The sequence below is a fragment of the Lycium ferocissimum genome, chromosome 1 (assembly GCF_029784015.1).
Source record: "Lycium ferocissimum isolate CSIRO_LF1 chromosome 1, AGI_CSIRO_Lferr_CH_V1, whole genome shotgun sequence".
Classification (NCBI taxonomy): domain Eukaryota; kingdom Viridiplantae; phylum Streptophyta; class Magnoliopsida; order Solanales; family Solanaceae; genus Lycium; species Lycium ferocissimum.
Window position 1 is genome coordinate 62,184,776 of NC_081342.1, and position 19,239 is coordinate 62,204,014.

Genomic DNA, 19,239 nt, shown 5'->3' on the forward strand with positions numbered 1-19,239 from the left:
TTGATATTGTCCTCTTGATCCTTGATTTCTCCTTAAATTTATGTTGATATACTTGGAGGAAGGTTCTAGGACCTTTGGGAGTGTGGAAGAAGTGGAAAATGAGAAAAAGAAAGAAGGATCGTTCATATATAGAAAAAGAAAATTGGCCCGACCCGGAATCTACGGCCTATTATACGGACCGTATAGATTATAAGGTCCATATAATTGGACCGTATATTTCCTCCAGAATCTCATCCTCCTCTGGGAGGGTTCTACGGATAGGTATACGAGCCGTATAAATTATACGGTCATTATAAAGGACCGTACAATCCACAATTTCCCGAACTTGTCCTCGTTGATTCGTTTGACTTCCAATCCTCATGGAACCTTCTTGGAACTTGTATAATGCTGCATTAACCATCTAAGGAGCCTTATATTTCTTCCTCAAAACATTACTAAATCGATATTAGCTCGGTTGTTACAAAAATCTTCCCGAACATAACTTACCTTTCACTTCCCTTGACTAACTTAACTTCTCCGAGGCATATGACTTCAAAATCTTGTCGTATGCACCTTAAGGCTATATGGACTCCATGTTCCTCTTAAGCTAACGTTGGTCCAAGGTGTAACACTCTCTCCCCTTAAGAACATTCATCCTCGAATGTTAAGTTCTCGGGATTCACAAAATTTCGCGAGTTTCCACTGTAATATGGCACTACCATCCGTGTCATCCTGACAACCCACAATAATATCCCCTCACAGGGCTACAACAACAATAATAGAAAAACATGGCCACACATGACCAAAAGCATTAAGAAAGAGCATTACATACCTTAGGGCAGTGACGTCCCATCTTGAATCTCTTCTGGGGGTGGAAACAATTGCGGATATCTGGACTTCATATCTTCTTCTGCTTCCCAAGTCATTTTCTCTCTGTTATTGTTTCTCCATAAAACCTTGATTGAGGCTACCTCTTTGTTCCTGAGTTTCCGCACTTGTCTATTTAGTATAGCAATGGGTACTTCTTCATAAGCTAACTTCTCGGTAACTTGGACATCATCTATAGGCACGATCCTAGAAGGATCTCCAACACACTTACGGAGCATCGACACATGAAAAACTGGATGGACTGACTCAAGTTCTGGAGGTAGGTCTAATTCATAAGCCACTTGGCCCACCTTGCGCACAATCTTATAGGGCCCAATATACCGGGGGCTGAGCTTGCCCTTTTTGCCGAATCTCATTACACCCTTTATCGGCAACACTTTTAGGAATACCCAACCATTAACTTGAAATTCCAAGTTCCGTCGGCGATTGTCCGTATAAGACTTCTGGCGACTTTGGGCTGTCAACAACCGGTCTCGGATAAGCTTAATCTTTTCCTCCGCTTGCTGAATCAATTCTGGACCTATTAGTTGTGTCTCTCCTATTTCAAACCATCCAATTGGAGACCTACACTTCCTTCCATATAAAGCTTCATAAGGGGCCATCAGGATACTGGAATGATAACTGTTGTTATAGGCAAATTCGATAAGTGGCAAATGATCATCCCAATTACCTCCAAAATCTAAGATACATGCCCACAACATATCTTCGAAGGTCTGGATGGTGCGCTCAGCTTGTCCATCAGTTTGCGGATGGAATATTGTGCTAAATCTCACTTGAGTTCCCAAACCTTCTTGGAAGGACTTCTAGAATTTAGCAATAAATTGTGCTCCTCTATTTGTAATAATAGACACTAGGGCGCCATGAAGTCGCACTATCAAAAGATACAGCTTTGCATAATCTTCTGCTGAGTATGTAGTTCTCGTGAAAGAAAATGAGCTAATTTCGTAAGTCTGTCAACAATCACCCATATGGAATCATATTTACACCGAGAACGAGGTAAGCCTACAACAAAATCCATGTTGATCGCTTCCCATTTTCAGGTTGGAATTTCCATCACTTGCAAGAACCCTGCTGGTTTTTTATGCTCAATCTTCACTTGTTGACAATTTGGACATTGAGATACAAACTCTGCTATGTCCTTTTTCATTTCATCCCATAAATACATTAATTTAAGATCATGGTACATCTTTGTCGCTCTACGGATGAACAGAATAACGGGAATAATAGGCTTCTTCCAAAATCTGACGGCATAATCCTGTAACATTCGGAACACATAACACCTTCGATACACGGATCCCATCTATAGAAATCTCAAATGGTGAATTTTCTTGCTGGGGAAGTGTATCCTTGTAATAACTAAATTTGGGATCTTCGTATTGGCGTCTTTTTACTTCCATGTCTAGGGATGAAACAGTTGAGTTATGAACAGTAACTCCTGCGTTGCCCGAATCTATTAAGCGAACTCCTAGGCTAGCTAGCGGTAGAGCTCACGGACTAATTCCTTCTTTTTTCGCTGAACGTCACATCAACTTCCCATAGATTTCCGGCTAAGAGCATCAGCCACAACATTTGCTTTTCCGGGGTGATATAAAATACTTACATCATAATCCTTCAATAGCTCTAACCATCATCTTTGCCATAGATTCAACTCCTTCTGCTTGAAAATGTACTGAAGACTCTTGTGATCTGTATAAATATCCACATAGACACTATAAAAATAATGCCTCTATATTTGAATAACTGCAGCTAATTCAAGATCAGGGGTCGGATAGTTCTTCTCATGTTTCCGCAACTGTCTGGAAGCATAGGCAATAACCTTATCGTGCTGCATCAACACACAGCCTAACCCGATACCGGAGGCATCACAATACACAACATAGCCTTCTGATCTTTCTGGAAGTGCTAGGACTGGGGCTGAAGTCAACTTATCTTTCAACTCCTGGAAGCTGCGCTCACAAGCATCGGTCCACTGAAATTTTACGCCTTTTTGCATTAGCTTTGTCAATGGTGCTGAAATAGAGGAAAACCCTTCCACAAATCTTACGTATTAACTTTCAAAATCCCCGGAAAACTACGGACTTACGGAGGCGTTGTAGGCCTTGGCCAAGTCTTCACGGCTTCAATCTCTTGAGTATCGACCCGAATACCGTTAGTTGAAACGATACGGCGCAGAAAGGTTACGAAATTCAACCAGAACTCACATTTTGAAAACTTAGCATATAATTCTCGAGCCCGAAGAATTCCAAGGACAGTACGCAAATGATTTGCATGCTCTGCTTCTGACCGAGAATATACTAGAATATCGTCGATGACACAATTACGAATAGATCTAGGAAAGGCCTGCACACATCGTTCATCAAATTCATAAACACTGCCGGGGCGTTATTCAAGCCAAACGACATAACCCAAAATTCGTAATGACCATATCTAGTTCTGAAAGCCGTTTTCGGAATATCTTCTTCTTTAACCCTCACTTGGTGGTATCCCAATCTTAGATCTATCTTTGAAAATCACTTAGCACCCTGTAACTAATTGAATAAATCATCAATCCTTAGGAGTGGGTACTTGTTCTTGATAGTCACCTTGTTCAGCTGTCTGTCGTCGATACACATCCGTAAGGATCTTTCTTTCTCACAAATAAGAGAGATGCTCCCCATGGCGATGAACTAGGCCTAATAAATCCCTTCTCAAGCAAATCCTTCAGTTGCACCTTCAACTCTTTCAATTCTACAAGGGACATTCTATAAGGAGGAATTGATATTGGTTCAGTGTCTGGCAATACATCAATGCTAAATTCAATCTCCCGCTCTGGTGGTAGACTTAGAAGCTCATCTGGAAACACATCTAGAAATTCATTTACTACCGGCACGAATTGAAGAGTCGACAGTTTTGCTTCGGTATCATGAACTCGGACTAAATGATAAATATAGCCTTTTGCAATCATCTTCATTGCTTTGAGATAGGAAATAAACCTACCTCTTGGAGATGCTGCACTACCCTTCTATTCAAGCACTGGTTCTCCCGAAAATTGGAACCGAACCACTTTTGTTCTACAATCCACATTAGCATAACAAGAGGTTAACCAATCCATACCCATAATAACATCAAAATCTAACATTTCCAGCTCGATCAAATTAGCCACAATATGGCAATCACATACCACAATTGCACAATTCTTATATACCTATCTAGCTATTACTGGATCACCCACCAGGGTAGATACTTCAAAAGGTTCAATTGGTTCGGGTTTTACCCTAATACGATCAACAACGTAAGGAGTGACATATGATAAAGTAGAACCCGGATCAATCAATGCATAAACATCATGAGAAAATATGGATAATATACCTGTGACAGCATCCGGGGAGGACTCAAGATCTTGTCGTCCGCCTAATGCATAAATACGGTTCTGAGGACCGCTCGAACTAGATGCTCCCCCTCTGCCCCTACCTCTACCAGCTGGAATCTGCGAGCTCTGCCCCGCAGGGCGTACGGACGATGAAGAACCTGCTACTGATCCTATGGGCTGAGCCCCACCTCTGCCATTCACCGAGGGGCAATCACGCATCATATGCCCAATCTGACCTCAGGCATAACAGGCATCTGAGCCTCGGCGGTACTGAACCAAATGTAACTTACCTTGTTGGCTGTGTATCATGGTGTATCGGCGATCTCTTTTCCTCGGGATCACCTCTCAGGCGGGGACACGAAAATCTCGAACTCGACTCCGATCCGGAATAAATAGAGGCGATCAAATCTCCTACCCGCGAGGAGGGGAGGTGCGGCTAGCGCAAATTGGCACGAATGTAGGAGTGCGTGACCCTCGATCCCTCATACTCACTACTAGCACCGACGGATCTAGCCCGTTTACTATGCCCTCTATCAATATCACGCTCACCTCGGTGCGAGTGCTTCTCTTCTCTTGATTCCGGGCATGGGCTTGAATACGAAAGATGTCCATCCCCGCTGCCCAGGCATCAAACAATCTTTGATCAAATGTGGCCCTAAGCCACTCACGAACGGGTGCACCCGGTCTCCCATATCTGCTACCATAGCCGGAGCATACCTGGCCAATGAATTAAAACAAAGGCTATACTCCCAAGCACTCATATTTCCTTGCTTTAAATTCAGAAACCTATTAGCTCGAGCTCGATGAACCTCGGGTGCCAAATAATGGCAGATGAAAGCATCTACGAATTCCCACCATACCGGAGGAGGTGCATTTTCCTCTCTTGAAGAAATCCAGTTATTATAACAAAGAACTACCACATTACGGAGCCTATAAGATTCCAACTCCAGGGACTCAGTATCGGAGGCATAGATGATCCTCAGCGTCCTCAACATCTTATCTATAAAACCTTGGGGGTCTTCATCCGGCTTTGACCCGAAAAATTTTAGTGGGTTCAAACTCATAAAATCTCGAGCTTTGGCACTAGTCGCTCTATCACCAGGACCCACACTCTGTCGAGCACGGCCGGCAACTAGCGGGTCAATAGGCGAATGGCCTTGGTCATATCTTGGTACGAAGCACTGAGGAATAGAGGTAGCATGCGAGGGAGTAGCACTCTGAGCCTCACCATGCCTTAACTCAACTGGGGGTTCTTCGCTGGTACCTTCTCCAGCGGCGCCTAATATTGTGCGAATTTTCTTCTTTCTTGGCGGCATCGCTAAAATCATAACCTACAATTAAGATAAAAAGAAAATCTTATATTATAGCTCTATCGCACGATCTATAAAGAAGAAAAATGGTCATTATTCCTAAATGCCTCGCAGCCACTTGTTTATAAGTGTGGCGCGCTTCACACCCATAAACAAGACTCTGCTGGACACGGGTCGTAGACACACCCTAAGACGGAGCCACTGCGATGCCATTCGTCACGACCCGACTAGGGGGCCGTAGGTACCGGAGGGGACTACCGAATACCACCTGTCACCCTTGTCATCACAGCAACCTAAACATGCATCATCTCTAACACAAGATTATCATAAGTAATCCTCAAGTATCTCCCTATATATATATCAGACTACAAAAATGATATACAAAATACGCCAAAGGATCACATGACATCTATTACCCACACATAAGTATCTACGAGCCTCTAACTGGAATTCTGTAATTATAAGGATGGGAGAGGACCCCGCCATGCCCCAATATGTACATATATACACAACATAATATACCAAGAAGTGGCAACCCCAAAGTAATGGAGTGTTCCTGTATGTCTGCTGAGTAGGCCCCTAGGAATCCGGGTCGTCTCCTTGTTTACCTATGGGCATGAACACAGCGTCCATAAAAGAAAGGACGTCAGTACGAATAATGTACTGAGTATGTAAGACATATATGGTAACATAATAAGGAAATGTAGAAAGCATAAGAAGAAAGGATAACTGTAACTGCTTGCCTCTTGAGGCGGAATCATGCATGCTCGTTTTACCTTTAAACATATCACACATACATACGTAAGCGTACGAATCAATAACATCATTAGCCCGCGCGTCCGGGGGTAATCATCTCGCCGCCCGCCTAGTGGTCTTTGCCGTACCATATAGACACAGTGTATAAGCCACCCGCCTTAGCGGTGCTGCCCGGCCATCTAGGCGTGGTGTAATCATCATCATATACTTAACATAAAGCATACATAGGAGCTCAAGTAAAAGTTGTAACTCTATTGGAGTGATGTAAGGTCGGTAACCTCCGAGTATATTATGGAACATCATGATCGTCAATTGAAGGAACTAGCATTATAAGGCGAGACTACCAACAACGAACAGCATCAAGGAATCATTAACATCATACTAGCATCATATCATAAGCTTTAAAATCTTTAGTCATAGATTCATCGTCATCATTATCATATTCATAATACATCTCTTATCTTTATCTCATGAGAAGCTCTTAGTAATCATAGACTTATAATTTTTGGAAGGTAAGAAAGTCATGGAAAGATAGAGAAAATCATGTCATAGGAATCATGCCTTAGAAAAGAAGAGACTGGCCTTACATACCTTTACGTCTTCTCAACGACTAATGTTTTCCTTCCACGCTTACGACTCTACATTCAAGAGAAGTCGTATCATGGTTAAGCCATTGGAAACATGCCTATGTTGAAGCTAAAACGACTAAAAAGCTAATGAAAATTGGGTAGCATTTCTTTTGTTTCGACAACTTTCTCCATATAATAAAACAACTTCCAAACATCATAACAACACCCATAATATCATAATCACTAAACTTTTCAAGTTAAACATTGCTTACTTCTCGAATTCACTTTTAAAGCCATCCATAACCATGACTATAATACAACATCATATCCATCATTCACATAACACTTCCTCAACGTCATTAGCTTCATTTATAACAAGATTGTACTTATCTTACAATACAATTCATGACTCGAATTAACTTACTACTTGAAACACCATTTATTTTGATTTGAGCTCATATTCCACATTCTTCTCTAATCCAAGTCTTTCAATCACTCAATACCTTTAATAACATGATATATTTATAAAATTCACCTTTGATTATGTAGGATTGGTATTTGGATGAAGATATTCCACTTGTGAACAACCCCAACTTTGATTCCAAAGAAAACCTTGACTTCTACAAACCCTAGTAAGTTACTCCGCACTTGATTCTCTTGATATTGACCTCGTGATCCTTGATTTCTCCTTAAATTTATGTTGATATACTTGGAGAAAGGTTCTAGGACCTTTGGGAGTGTGGAAGAAGTGGAAAATGAGAAAAAGAAAGAAGGGTCGTTCATATATAGAAAAATAAAATCTGGCCCGACCCGGAATCTACGGCCTATTATACGGACCATATAATTGGACTGTATATTTCCTCCAGAATCTCATCCTCCTCTGGGAGGGTTCTAAGGACAGGTATATGGGCCGTATAAATGATACGGTCCGTGTAAAGGACCGTACATTCCACAATTTCCCGAACTTGTCCTCGTTGATTCGTTTGATTTTCAATCCTCGTGGCACCTTCTAGGCACTTGTATAATGCTGCATTAACCATATAAGGAGCCTTATAGTTCTTCCTCAAAACATTACTAAATTGACATTACCTCGGTTGTTACAAAAATCTTCCCGAACATAACTTACCTTTCACTTCCCTTGACGAACTTAACTTCATTACGAGTCATATGACTTCAAAATCTTGTCGTATGCACCTTAAGGCTATATGGACTCCATGTTCCCCTTAAGCTTGCATTGGTCTATTCACAACTCAACGTACGAAAGTTCGAGGTGTAACATGAAACCACCATCTTCACCACCTCCACACCGCCACAAGCTAGCTGGAGCAAGGACGGAGCTATGCCCAAACACGGCATATCTAGCCACAAAACTCCAGCAAAGGGCTGTTGTTATTGTTATGAAATTTACGCAAATCTGGCCGGAACTAGTGGTTGGTGTTGTTGTATTCACGAATACGGCGATTGTATTCACTTTTTTGAGCCTTTTTTGTTAAAATTTTAGATTGTATTCATTTTTTTCCATCGACAGATCTGCCGAAACTAGTGGTTGGTGTTGTTGTATTCACGAATACGGTAATTGTATTCACTTTTTTGAGCTTTTTTGTTAAATTTTTAGATTGTGCTCATTTTTTTAGGGTGTATTTGTTAATTTTTGGTGTATCTATATTTTTATGTATTCAGTTTTACTCACTGTATTCATGAATACAATGAGCCCGTTTATGAATACAGGTAGTCATTTCATGAATACAGTGGAAAAAAAATCGTTGTATTTCAAAAAAAAAAGAATACTTGTCAAAACCCTAGGCTCTCTCCTCTTGCCTCTCTCCTTTGAGACAATGGAGATTTAGAGCAACCATGTAGCGACCCGGACGTCTCTCCCGACCTTTGTCGTTAACGGGAGAGCCTCCCCATAACCCTATAAACAACACTACAAACACCAATACAAACCCTACTTATGCCGATAGGTTGAATCAAACAAAATCAACCGCTAACTTTTCTCAAACTAGTTTGAAACCTATTGAAGTTGTTCATGGAATACCAACATTAAAATTTACATTGGATGAACGACAAGCTTTCGCTAGGGAGAAGGGACTTCATTAAGACATTGTGGTTAAACTATCCATGGGATCACCGGCCAACTTTAAGATCTATTTTGCCTAAGTTCCTCGGCATTAAGGGACATTGTCTCGGCGGGTTGCATGCTCAAGGACAACTTCTTATTTGTATGGATCAGTATGACGATTTTGTGGCTGCATTATCAAGAGGTGTGAATTACTTCACGCACAATGGAAAAGACCATCAAATTAGGATTTTCCCATGGATTATTGGATTTAACCCTAAGGAGGAGACTTCACATGCGGCAGCATGGATTTCATTTCCAAACCTATCGACTGATTTGTTTGCTAAGAGATCCTTGCTTTCCATTGCTTCAGCAGTCGGGAAACATATTGCTGTGGATAAGGCCACACATGTGAGATCAAGACCTAGCATGGCTAGGATTAGGGTAATCCTCGACTTATTGGACAAACATCCGGATCATTCGACTTCAAAGTGTGGACAAAGTTACAGGCAGAATTATTAACAAGTTACAAGAGGTCGTGTATGATAATTTGCCTCAATATTGCACCCATTTTAGGCACCAAGGTCATGACGAAAAAAAGTGTTGATTGTTAATTGGAAAAAACGTAGTGGTTCAAAAAGAAGATGTTGCGACAATGGAGACTAAAGGAGCTTCGGTTGAGAAATTGCAATGAGATGCACGTGATTATCTTAACAGTAAGAAACAACAACAAAAGGGAGCTAACATGAGAGATATTCCGGTAGGTAGAGCATTGGTTAGGGTGTCCGAAAACCTCGCTGAAAGCTCATAGGTTGGAAAGGAAGTTGATCCAGATTTGCGTCCTAATTCGAAAAGGAATGAAGGTAGTCCATCAGGTAAAAGTAAATCTGAGGCAGTCCATTCTTTTAATAGCAATGAAAATCGAAAGGTTTTGGTTGGAAAGGTGCAAGAGGTGGTGCAACAGGCCAAAATCAACGAGTTGCCTAGTTTTGGTGATACGAGTGTCGCAGTTGGGAATTCAACGGTTTTCGAGCAGGCTATAGATTTGAATAATGCTAGAAATGAGGCTGGAAGTGAAGGCTGGATAGTGGTCTCACACAAACAATTTTTTTGTCCTCAAATTGTCAAAAAACTTAATGTGACAAAGGAACAAGCCATTACAACAAAGGACATTGTGTGTCCTAACATTTTTTAGGCTCTTTCAGCTAGAGAGGAGCACCAATCTGCTTCAGGATATTGCACATCCAAAATTGGCAAACATGCTAATGCAGCAACAAGTTACAAATTTGGTTTGTCCGGTCCCTGTCTTGAAACCGTTGATGGTCACATTGAACACTTCGGTGTTTGAGATCCCTACTCAGTCTATAGAGATATTTGGTGAGCAACATGATGACTCTGGGCAGCAAGTAATGCCCACAAGGAATGGCCAAGATGTGGATAAGATTATGGCCGCTGCTCCAGAACGTTTAAGCAATAACGTTGAAACGAAGGGTGACCAAAAAGGTGGTACGAGTGTAAAGATTTGGATGGACATAGTGGAGGAGGATGGGAAGGTTTCGTCCCCTTCAATGAGAAGCAAGTTGAGTCCAGTAGCCCCGGCATTTGTGCCAAACCATGCAATGGTTCTTCCATCTTTAGCTGCAGGTCAGCTTGTGGCTCAAATGAGTGCACCTTTGAATGTAAGTGTTCCGAATATTCAATTGACCCTACTAATGTTCTTCATGCATTAGTGTCACACGATATGGACAATTTGAATGCTATGGATAATCCCACTAAAAGGAAGCCTATTGGAATTGTGGCCAAGAGGTATGAGCCAGGAGCTTTAGAGGAAGATCCTTTGGAAGCTTTAAATGGCGATTTGGGCTTTAACATATTTGATGAAGAAGATGAGAATGAAATGTTGGATGAATGCTTTTCTAAGGTGGCTATGGATGGAGCTCTTTCACCTAGGCAACAAAGGAGTGGATTCAAGACAAAGAAGACTCATGGAAGAAAACATAGCTGGGATGGTAAAGTGTCTGAGGAGGTTTTTCTAAGGCAACTGCCAATGAGAATGGCAAAACAGAAGGAGACAAGGTTAAACTACATCAACAAGGTCAAATAGATCCAAGAAGATTTGATGAAGTATCAAGAGATTTTGAAGCTGTTCGAAGAAGAAGAAGGCAAGGTGAAGAATCAGATTTTTATTGGGCTACATCTCCTTGAGGAATTCACAATTCCAAAAAAACAAGGGTCTGACTCTATATTCTTGCTTATTTTAATATTTCACTATTTAAGTATTATCAGTTGTAATATCGTCATAGAGTGTGTTGTAAACTCTGTGATGATCATAGAATATTTAGTGCTTTCTTCTTCTTATTTTCTACATGCATGTTAGTTAGTAGAGGTTTTTTATGCCACAATAGGATTAGTAAGGTAAGGCCTAGCCTCCTTGCTTATACTTTTCCTTTGCATTTCGCTTTTATTATATAAATAAAAAAACTAGCCCTAGGCACCTCGCCTAGCGAATTAGCTTTAAAAAAAAATTTAGCTACACCATGTAAATATTGAAAATGTAGCTATACCCAATTTTAAACTCCTAAAATGTAGTCATTTATGTAAGATGCCCAACATTTAATACTCTGAAAATATATTTTGTTTAATTTAATACTTTTACTCTCAATTCCTCAATTATTCAACTAATCCTTTAGAAGGTGAAATATATTATCTGAGATTATTGTTGAAGCATGTCAAAAGACCGTCTTCATTTGAAGATTTTACAGTCAACGGGAGACAGTGAAATATTCAAGGAACTTCACAAACAATGATGATATAATAATGTTGCATTAGAATACCAAGAAAGAGTTGAGTCTACAAAACACATGTAAAAAATTTGATACACATTAAAAGCAAAATCTTGAACAAGAGAAAGATTTCAAAACTATGTTGCAATGAGTCCACCAACATGATTGTTCTTTGAGAACGGACCCGAAGGATCCGAAAAACATTCCTATTATCAAGCATTATTTGTAAATGTCATATCATGAGGTATAATAGTGTTATCAATACAAATGGTATAGCAGCGATGATTTTACCAATAATGATCACATGGCTAATTCTATATTCATAAATAACTAAGAAGTAGAACCAATAATAATAATAATATACATGATTTGAAATAGAAAAAAGATCGATGTTCATGATATATTCATAAGTTTCATGAAATCAACACCTTTTTGGTATAACTATTCACATATCTTTTGTTGACAACTCTTCTTGTCTATCTTTATATCAACGAACACTTATACATAGGTATTTCACTTATTTTCTCATTTTTAGAGTGTTACGTATGAGGGCACGTACATAGAAGCAAGTTATTTCAAAATTGCAGACAAGAAAGTAAATATTCCATTAAAAAGGTGAATTTGACGCCTGATTTGTTCTTAATTCTAGTTTGCAGAATTTTACGAAACATGTTGAAACTAAAAAAAGGACACTCAACTAGAACTAATCACTTCAATATTAGGTAACTGCATTTACCAAACCTTGATTTTCATCAACTTGGATACATAACAACTTATAAAAAGATTAAAAAGAGAAAAGAGGAGTCAATACAGAGGTGCCTAAAATCAGTTCTCAAAACAATGATGTCCAGTAAGATATAACTGTTGTACATTCAATCGTACGGTCTAGTAGACCTCTTAAAGATTTTAATTAAAATTTTACCACTAAAATAGTCACCCAGCAAATTGATTCATATTCACCCACCAACCAAAGATTTGTCCAAAAACCAATTACACCGGCCACTACGTATATATGTTCTGAAACAAACCATTTTTTATTTCTTCCCCTATAACCAGCCATGAACACGAACAAAAAATACAAAAAAAATTTAAAAAAAAAAAAATGAAGGATGAGGTAATGCTAGCACTGAAAATTTGGGTTCTTACCAACTGCATATCTCATTTTCAACATGACAACAATAAAAGATACTTGCTTTTATTAACATTGTATCTCATTTTCCCCTATAACCAGCCATGTTGCTTCATCAGTGAAGTCAACATAGTAAAAATTCATACTCATGATGTCACTGATGTCAAAGTAATTGCAGTCATTATTAACATTGGAGAATGAAGATCGAAAGTACTCCTCAGAAGACTGCTAATAGGAAATTTTATAATCAAATTCACAATCACAAGTGCAATCACGAGAGTGCTTTAGATCTACAATCTGTTGCCTACATCTTCTTCCCAAATCCCCTTCAAGATCGATACAAGAGCAGCAACGCAAGTCAAGCGATTCAAGGTGTGGACAGCCATCCAGAATGGCTTGCAGTCCTTCATTTGTCAAGTTATTATCAACAAGGGCAAGGTGCTGCAATTCAGGCATACTTCTGGCAATAGCTAGAGCTTTATGATTGTCTTCTGATGGTGGAAATCTCAGTTTATCAAATGGACCGGCATGCAATATAAATGACTTGAGCAGAGGGCAAGAACGACCAACAATTTCTATATCGTCTTTAGCAATGTAGGTGAAGTAAATGTGCAACTCCTCCAAAAATGGGAAGTTCTTGGCAGCTACAGCCAAAGCCCCAGATAAGCGATTATGACACTTAATGCAAGAGTCCAAGTATTGGCACAAGAGCGGAACTCATGGGAAGTACTTGAGAAAATAAAAGGAAAGAAGATAGTAGTTACTCCTTTTTTTTAAAAAAAAAAAAAAAAAAAAAAAAAAAGAGTAAGTACTCTGTGAAATAGGAAACAACCTCTAAGCCTGATTGTGTGTGGTGATGTTGCTTCAGTCACTGGGCATATCCATTGATTCATTTCTATTTTTGTTCACCAGTTCAGGAAAACTGAAGAGGCTTAATATTGCATTTTGTGGTTTGGTTGAAGCAGTTCAAAAGTTCCCATTGTTAGAGGAGCTGAGTTTGACGCACACTGCCATCACAACAAAAGGCATTGAAGCCCTTGGACGCTCTTCTCCACAGTTGAATTCGTTTGTATTGAATAACTCATTGTATATGGGATCAGATGATGGAGTGGCTCTAGCTATTGCTAAAAACCTACCTACCTTGCACCACCTCCAACTTATTGGGAACAGTATGACAAATAAAGGCCTCGAAGCTATTCTTGATGGTTGTCCTCATCTTGTATCTCTTGACTTGCGGCTGTGCGAATATATTAGCCTCAACGAAGTCTTGAGTAGTAGAATTTCGGGGCAGATTAAAGATGTGAAGTGCCCTCATGAATCTCTGGCGGGTTTAAGTTTTCGATTTAAGGCTTATGGGGATGAGGATTTGTCTGATGATTACGAACTAGTGGAGGTCATTCCGAAGTTGCGGGCTTTTGGGGATGAGGATTTGTCTGATGACTACTTTCGTTTTTGAAAGATGTACTGACTACTATTTGTCCTGTAGTATTAGCCTCGTTGCCTAAGTTACAGGCTGGTAGGGTCATCGGATTATGAACAGTTCAGGCGTCGGCAACGATTATACCGGGAATATTTTGTATTAGGATCCCTCCTCTTCTTGTATTGATACTTTTGTTAAAGATCTCCTTGGGGTTAAGTTGCTAAGGAAATCAGAATGTAATGACTATGTAGTGTTGTTGTATAAATATATTTCCTTTTTGCCAAGAAGAATAAGGAAAAGTGTATCATTGTTGAATATTGGAATGTCTGGGACAATTTATAGCATTTATATATGCTATTTTGACTATAAAGTCCCCTAAAATATTATTTAAACTTTATACAGAATTAGAATCAATTTTAAGAAACATAAAAATGATGTAAACAATTTCATAGTTGCCTTCAGAAATTGCTTTCTTTAATTGATTTAAATGAAGTTAGTTAGGAGAAAAATGTTTGTGTAAATTTCACTAAACTGGGATTTTATTACTAGAGATTCTTTATATACAAGTCTCACTTTGTCACAATTTGTTTGTCACATTTTAATGTATTTTTCTTTACTATGAAACTAGATCAAAATCAATGTAGCTCAGCAAGTTTCTGCTGCAGATGTTAATTTTGACTAACTGGCCCTGTGTTTCTTTTTTTTTCTTTTCCCTCAAGGCAAAGATCACCAAGAAAGTGACCGAGTTCACCCAGGCAATTTGCAGGATTGGCCTTCGCTGGGGTGGTCTTTAATTTTTGTCCTTCAAAATAGTGGTTTTTAACTTTTGCCCTTCATTGACAGAATTTCGCTGCAGAATTTGGGCCTTAAGCAAAATTTACATGGACAGAATTCTGCCTTGCGGTTTTTTTTTTTTTTTTTTTAACTAAGCTGGGGTTCGAACCCACAACCTTGGGATATTAGGCGAAGGAGCAAAACTTAAAGCGCGATTTGAAGGGCAAAAATTAAAGCCCACCCAAATGAAGGGCAACCCGCAAAAAAAAAAAAAAAAAAAGGACTTCACCCAACCCAGTTTAGAGTCTTGTTTGACCAAGCTTTAAAAAACTATTTATTTTTAAAAATATTTTCGTTAAAATTGCTTTTTAGAAAAGTACTTTTAAAGATAAGCAGCTTGTGTTTGATCAGTTAATTTGAGAAATGCTTATTTTAGTTTTTGATAAATTGATTGTGTTTGGTCAATCTTTCTAAAAAGTGCTTTTGCGTGTCAAGTTACGAATAAAGATGTATTAAAGTTCATTTTTCAATTAGTATTATTTAAATAAATTTATTTTAAAGAAAGGGTTTAATCAAGTTTTTATTTTCATTTCGTTAAAGTTTAGATTACATAATAAAATTATACAGTAAGGCTTTTAATCAATATAAATATAGTTAAACAAAAAAAAAAAAGAGGATAAGCGAGCAACTCTATTTTCATTTGAAAGATACAATCAAATCACTCTGTAACAGCATCGTCGAGTCCGAAATTTTTGGTTGTTATAACGCATGTTTGTTATACACTTATAATCATATACATTTAAATAATATTTCTCTGTTATAGGCAAAAAAAGATGCATAAAATTAAATTTTTCATTTTTAATTTGTCAAATCCTAAGCTTAATCACACTTTGTATAACGAATGAAAACCTAGTAATGATGAAAATATATATTCATATAATATTCTTTATCATAAATATCGTATTAAAGTATCAAAATTTTTAAAACTTATTATTGGTAATCTTAGAGATTGTATTTCTTTAAAGATGATTAATCATTATATTACCAAAAAAGTAGATAGTTGTTATAGAGGGATAATTTTACGAGGAGCTTACTGTTATAAAGATCATTATTGCTATTATAGGTAAAAAAAAAAATACGGAGGTAAAAAATTACATAAAAATTTGGTTCCAAAAAAATTATAGAGAGGTATTATTATATGAGGATAGCGTTATAGCGTTATAGAGAGGTCTGACTGCATATGGATTAAATTAATAAGACATGTTTTGATAAATACATATTTTTAAGAAGGATAATTTGATCATCTTGAAATAATTAATTTCTTGTTCTACTTCTTGATCGAAACATAAATTTGTAGTATCTCTTTTCCCGATAAAAATGGTTATTACTTATAGGTGTAGGAATTTTTCCCCGGAACAAATTGAAAGATAGTTAGGTAATAAGTTACGAGAATTAAATTGTAGCATGACTAAATGGCTAATTTTTGGTAAGTAGTGTCTCTATTTTTGGCTTATTTTCGTTGTTCTCCCTATATTTTTAATGGTGTTATAATTATATTAATGAAAATTTTATTCTAAAGGCCCAAAACAGTCCGGTATCTTTGGACTTGGGTTTAAAATAGTCCTATTTTTTTCTCATGGACCATTAATAGTCCACCTTCTTTTACAAAGTGGTGCGGATTCAATCTAAAAGCAAACCACAGTGAGATTTCTAACGGAAGCCACACCCACGTGAGCCTCACATGTTTCCCTCCAAACTCAAGACTCTTTTTTCACTCATGAAACAATCAGAGGTTAGTTTCTCTCTTAGTCAGGGGCGGACGCACATAGGCTCTAGGGGTGTCATCCGACACCCCTTCGCCGGAATAATTTACTAAATATGCATACTTAACTAGTATGAAAAATTAACATAATGATACAAATAATATAAGCTGACACTCCCAACCAATGAGTGTTTCTAGCTCGGCTGGTGCAGAGCATAGATAAGATTTAATTAGAACATGGTCAGGGGTTCGAACCCAGTTGATTGCATGTGTTTTCATCTTTTGTTTAACTCTTTTTCTGTTCTTTGGTAAGATGGTAGTTAATGGGCTTCCACAGCAGACCGAAGCAATAGTTTTCATTCAATTTGTAATGTTTAGGGATTAGGCATATTATATGTTGTTGTTTCACTTTTAACCTTTTTGCTATTTTATTCTTTCATCTCCTTTCTTAGTGTCACACCCCTACCAGGAGTATGACGGGCTCCGAACCGTAGGTCGGGAACCACCTGACTCATCCGTGACTTTGAACATTATAAACCATAACTCAAAGAATATCTGCACGCAGAAAAGGCCCAACAGTTCAATGCTCCTTTTCTTCCCTTTTTCTACCCAGCTCAATAGGTTCATCAATTTTTGGTGAAGGGGTACACTCTATTCCAGACTGGGGACAGTATCCACAGGGGCTTTTCGCTTGCCCGAATCCAGAAGGGCTTGCTTACTTGTTTTCTTTCCCCCACCTTTTGATTTTTTGGTTTTCGCCATCCTGTGAATACACCACGAAACAAATAATATTTGTGGTTTTTCTTAACAAGGGAAACCAAAATAAAGGCATAAAAACAAAAACTCAATCAAATAACACAACTATACTGGGTGACACCTTCTGCAAACACAACCTACGAGATGTAGGCATGACCTGCGAATCAGAGGTGTTGTTGCAGGTGGTGTCATCTGATTGCTATTTTTCTATCAGCACCTACGTTAGAGGTGCGAAACACAGGTTGAATCAGCGTCTCGTAGATGATGCTTGCTGCTGCTGTATGCAATTTTTCAACTATCTTTTTTTTTTTTTGTGTTACGAATCAACATCATAGCACAAAGACACATACACATGAATAATTCCCTTAAGAAGGTTGTCATGCCGTCTATCATTGGAAAAAGTTGCGAACTTATTTGGAAAATGGACAATTTATTCAATTGAAAACACCGATTAGTTCACTTAAGAACCCCCATAGATGCATACAACATATTACCAAATGTGTGGGGGGTATGTGGATTCTAACTCTATCAATAATAGTTAGGTACTCAAGAATTCCCCATTTGCTACTCATATCAGCCCAAAACAACAACTTTACCACATATCGAATCAAATTCAAACGCAACTATTCATTGAGGCATTTTAGCAAACAGGTTGTGTACAGTTTTGAAAATTGCAAGAATTTTGACTTAATGGGTACTCAAGACTTCCCCACTTTCGCAACAAAAGCAATTCCCAACAATATATCAACATACCAATATAAAATTGACTATGGTACTCAAGAGTTTCCCAATTACTAACTTAAACAACCCAAACAACTTACCAAATCAATTTTCCTTTCATTTTTGAAATAAAACCTATAGTCTAGATTGAAGGTTGGGTAAAAAATCAACATTACCCACATGATTTTACAGCCCTAGAAGAAGAGGAAAAGAGAAGTGAGAGTTTTCATACTTGATAAGTTGAAATATGACTGTTGAACTGAGTGCTTATGCAAAATTTTGAAAGTTAAACCCTTGCTTTGATTTAGTGTGTGTTGATTAGAAGAAGAGAAGAAGGAATTAAAGTGATGTAGGAGGGAACGGTTGAACATTGGCTTTGAAATGGTGTCATCGGTAACTCATGTCTTCTTGAGATGCCACCATGTCTTTGACATTGATCACAAGCTTTCACAAAGTCATGGGCATCTTGATAGATGGTTGGCCAATAGAAGCCACTTTGAAGAATTTTAGCCGCCGTCCTTGAGCTACTATGGTGTCCACCAACCGGTGAAGAATGACAAGCCTCAATGATAGGCATCATCTCCATTTCAGGAATGCACCACCTTATGATGTTGTCAGCGAAAACTCGAAAGAGATATGGCTTATCCCAATAGAACTTTCGGACGACATTCAAAAACTTTTTCTTTTGGTGAAAATTCATATCTTCCGGCATGATGTCAATAGCATGGTAGTTTGAAAAGTCGGCATACCATGGGATCATATCATGTGAGCCCGCCATTACTTGCTTATCTGGAAATGCTTCATTGATTTCGATAAATGGTCCGCCACTTGGTTTTCATATCCTTTCCTATCCTTGACCTCAAAGTCAAACTCTTACAATAAAAGAACCCAATGTATTAACCTCGGTTTTGCATCTTTCGTAGCCATGAGGTAACAAAGGGCTGCATGACCGGTGTGAACAACCATATGAGTTCCCAACAAACAA

At 38.4% G+C, this 19,239-nt stretch overlaps 1 protein-coding gene and 1 pseudogene across 1 annotated transcript; one reads left to right on the forward strand and one right to left on the reverse strand.

Annotated features, from left to right (window-relative positions):
• Positions 1–12,891: 12,891 nt before the first annotated feature.
• Positions 12,892–13,715, reverse strand: LOC132066052 (putative F-box/LRR-repeat protein 23; annotated as a pseudogene).
• A 197-nt stretch (positions 13,716–13,912) lies between these two features.
• LOC132066059 (putative F-box/LRR-repeat protein 21) lies at positions 13,913–14,278 on the forward strand. The gene has a single exon (XM_059459454.1). The coding sequence runs from the start codon at positions 13,913–13,915 to the stop codon at positions 14,276–14,278; it is 366 nt and encodes a 121-aa protein (XP_059315437.1).
• The last annotated feature ends 4,961 nt before the right edge of the window (positions 14,279–19,239 follow it).

Excerpts from the sequence above, each read along its gene's own strand:
- LOC132066059 (XM_059459454.1), top strand. The coding sequence starts at position 13,913 with ATGGGATCAGATGATGGAGTGGCTCTAGCTATTGCTAAAAACCTACCT.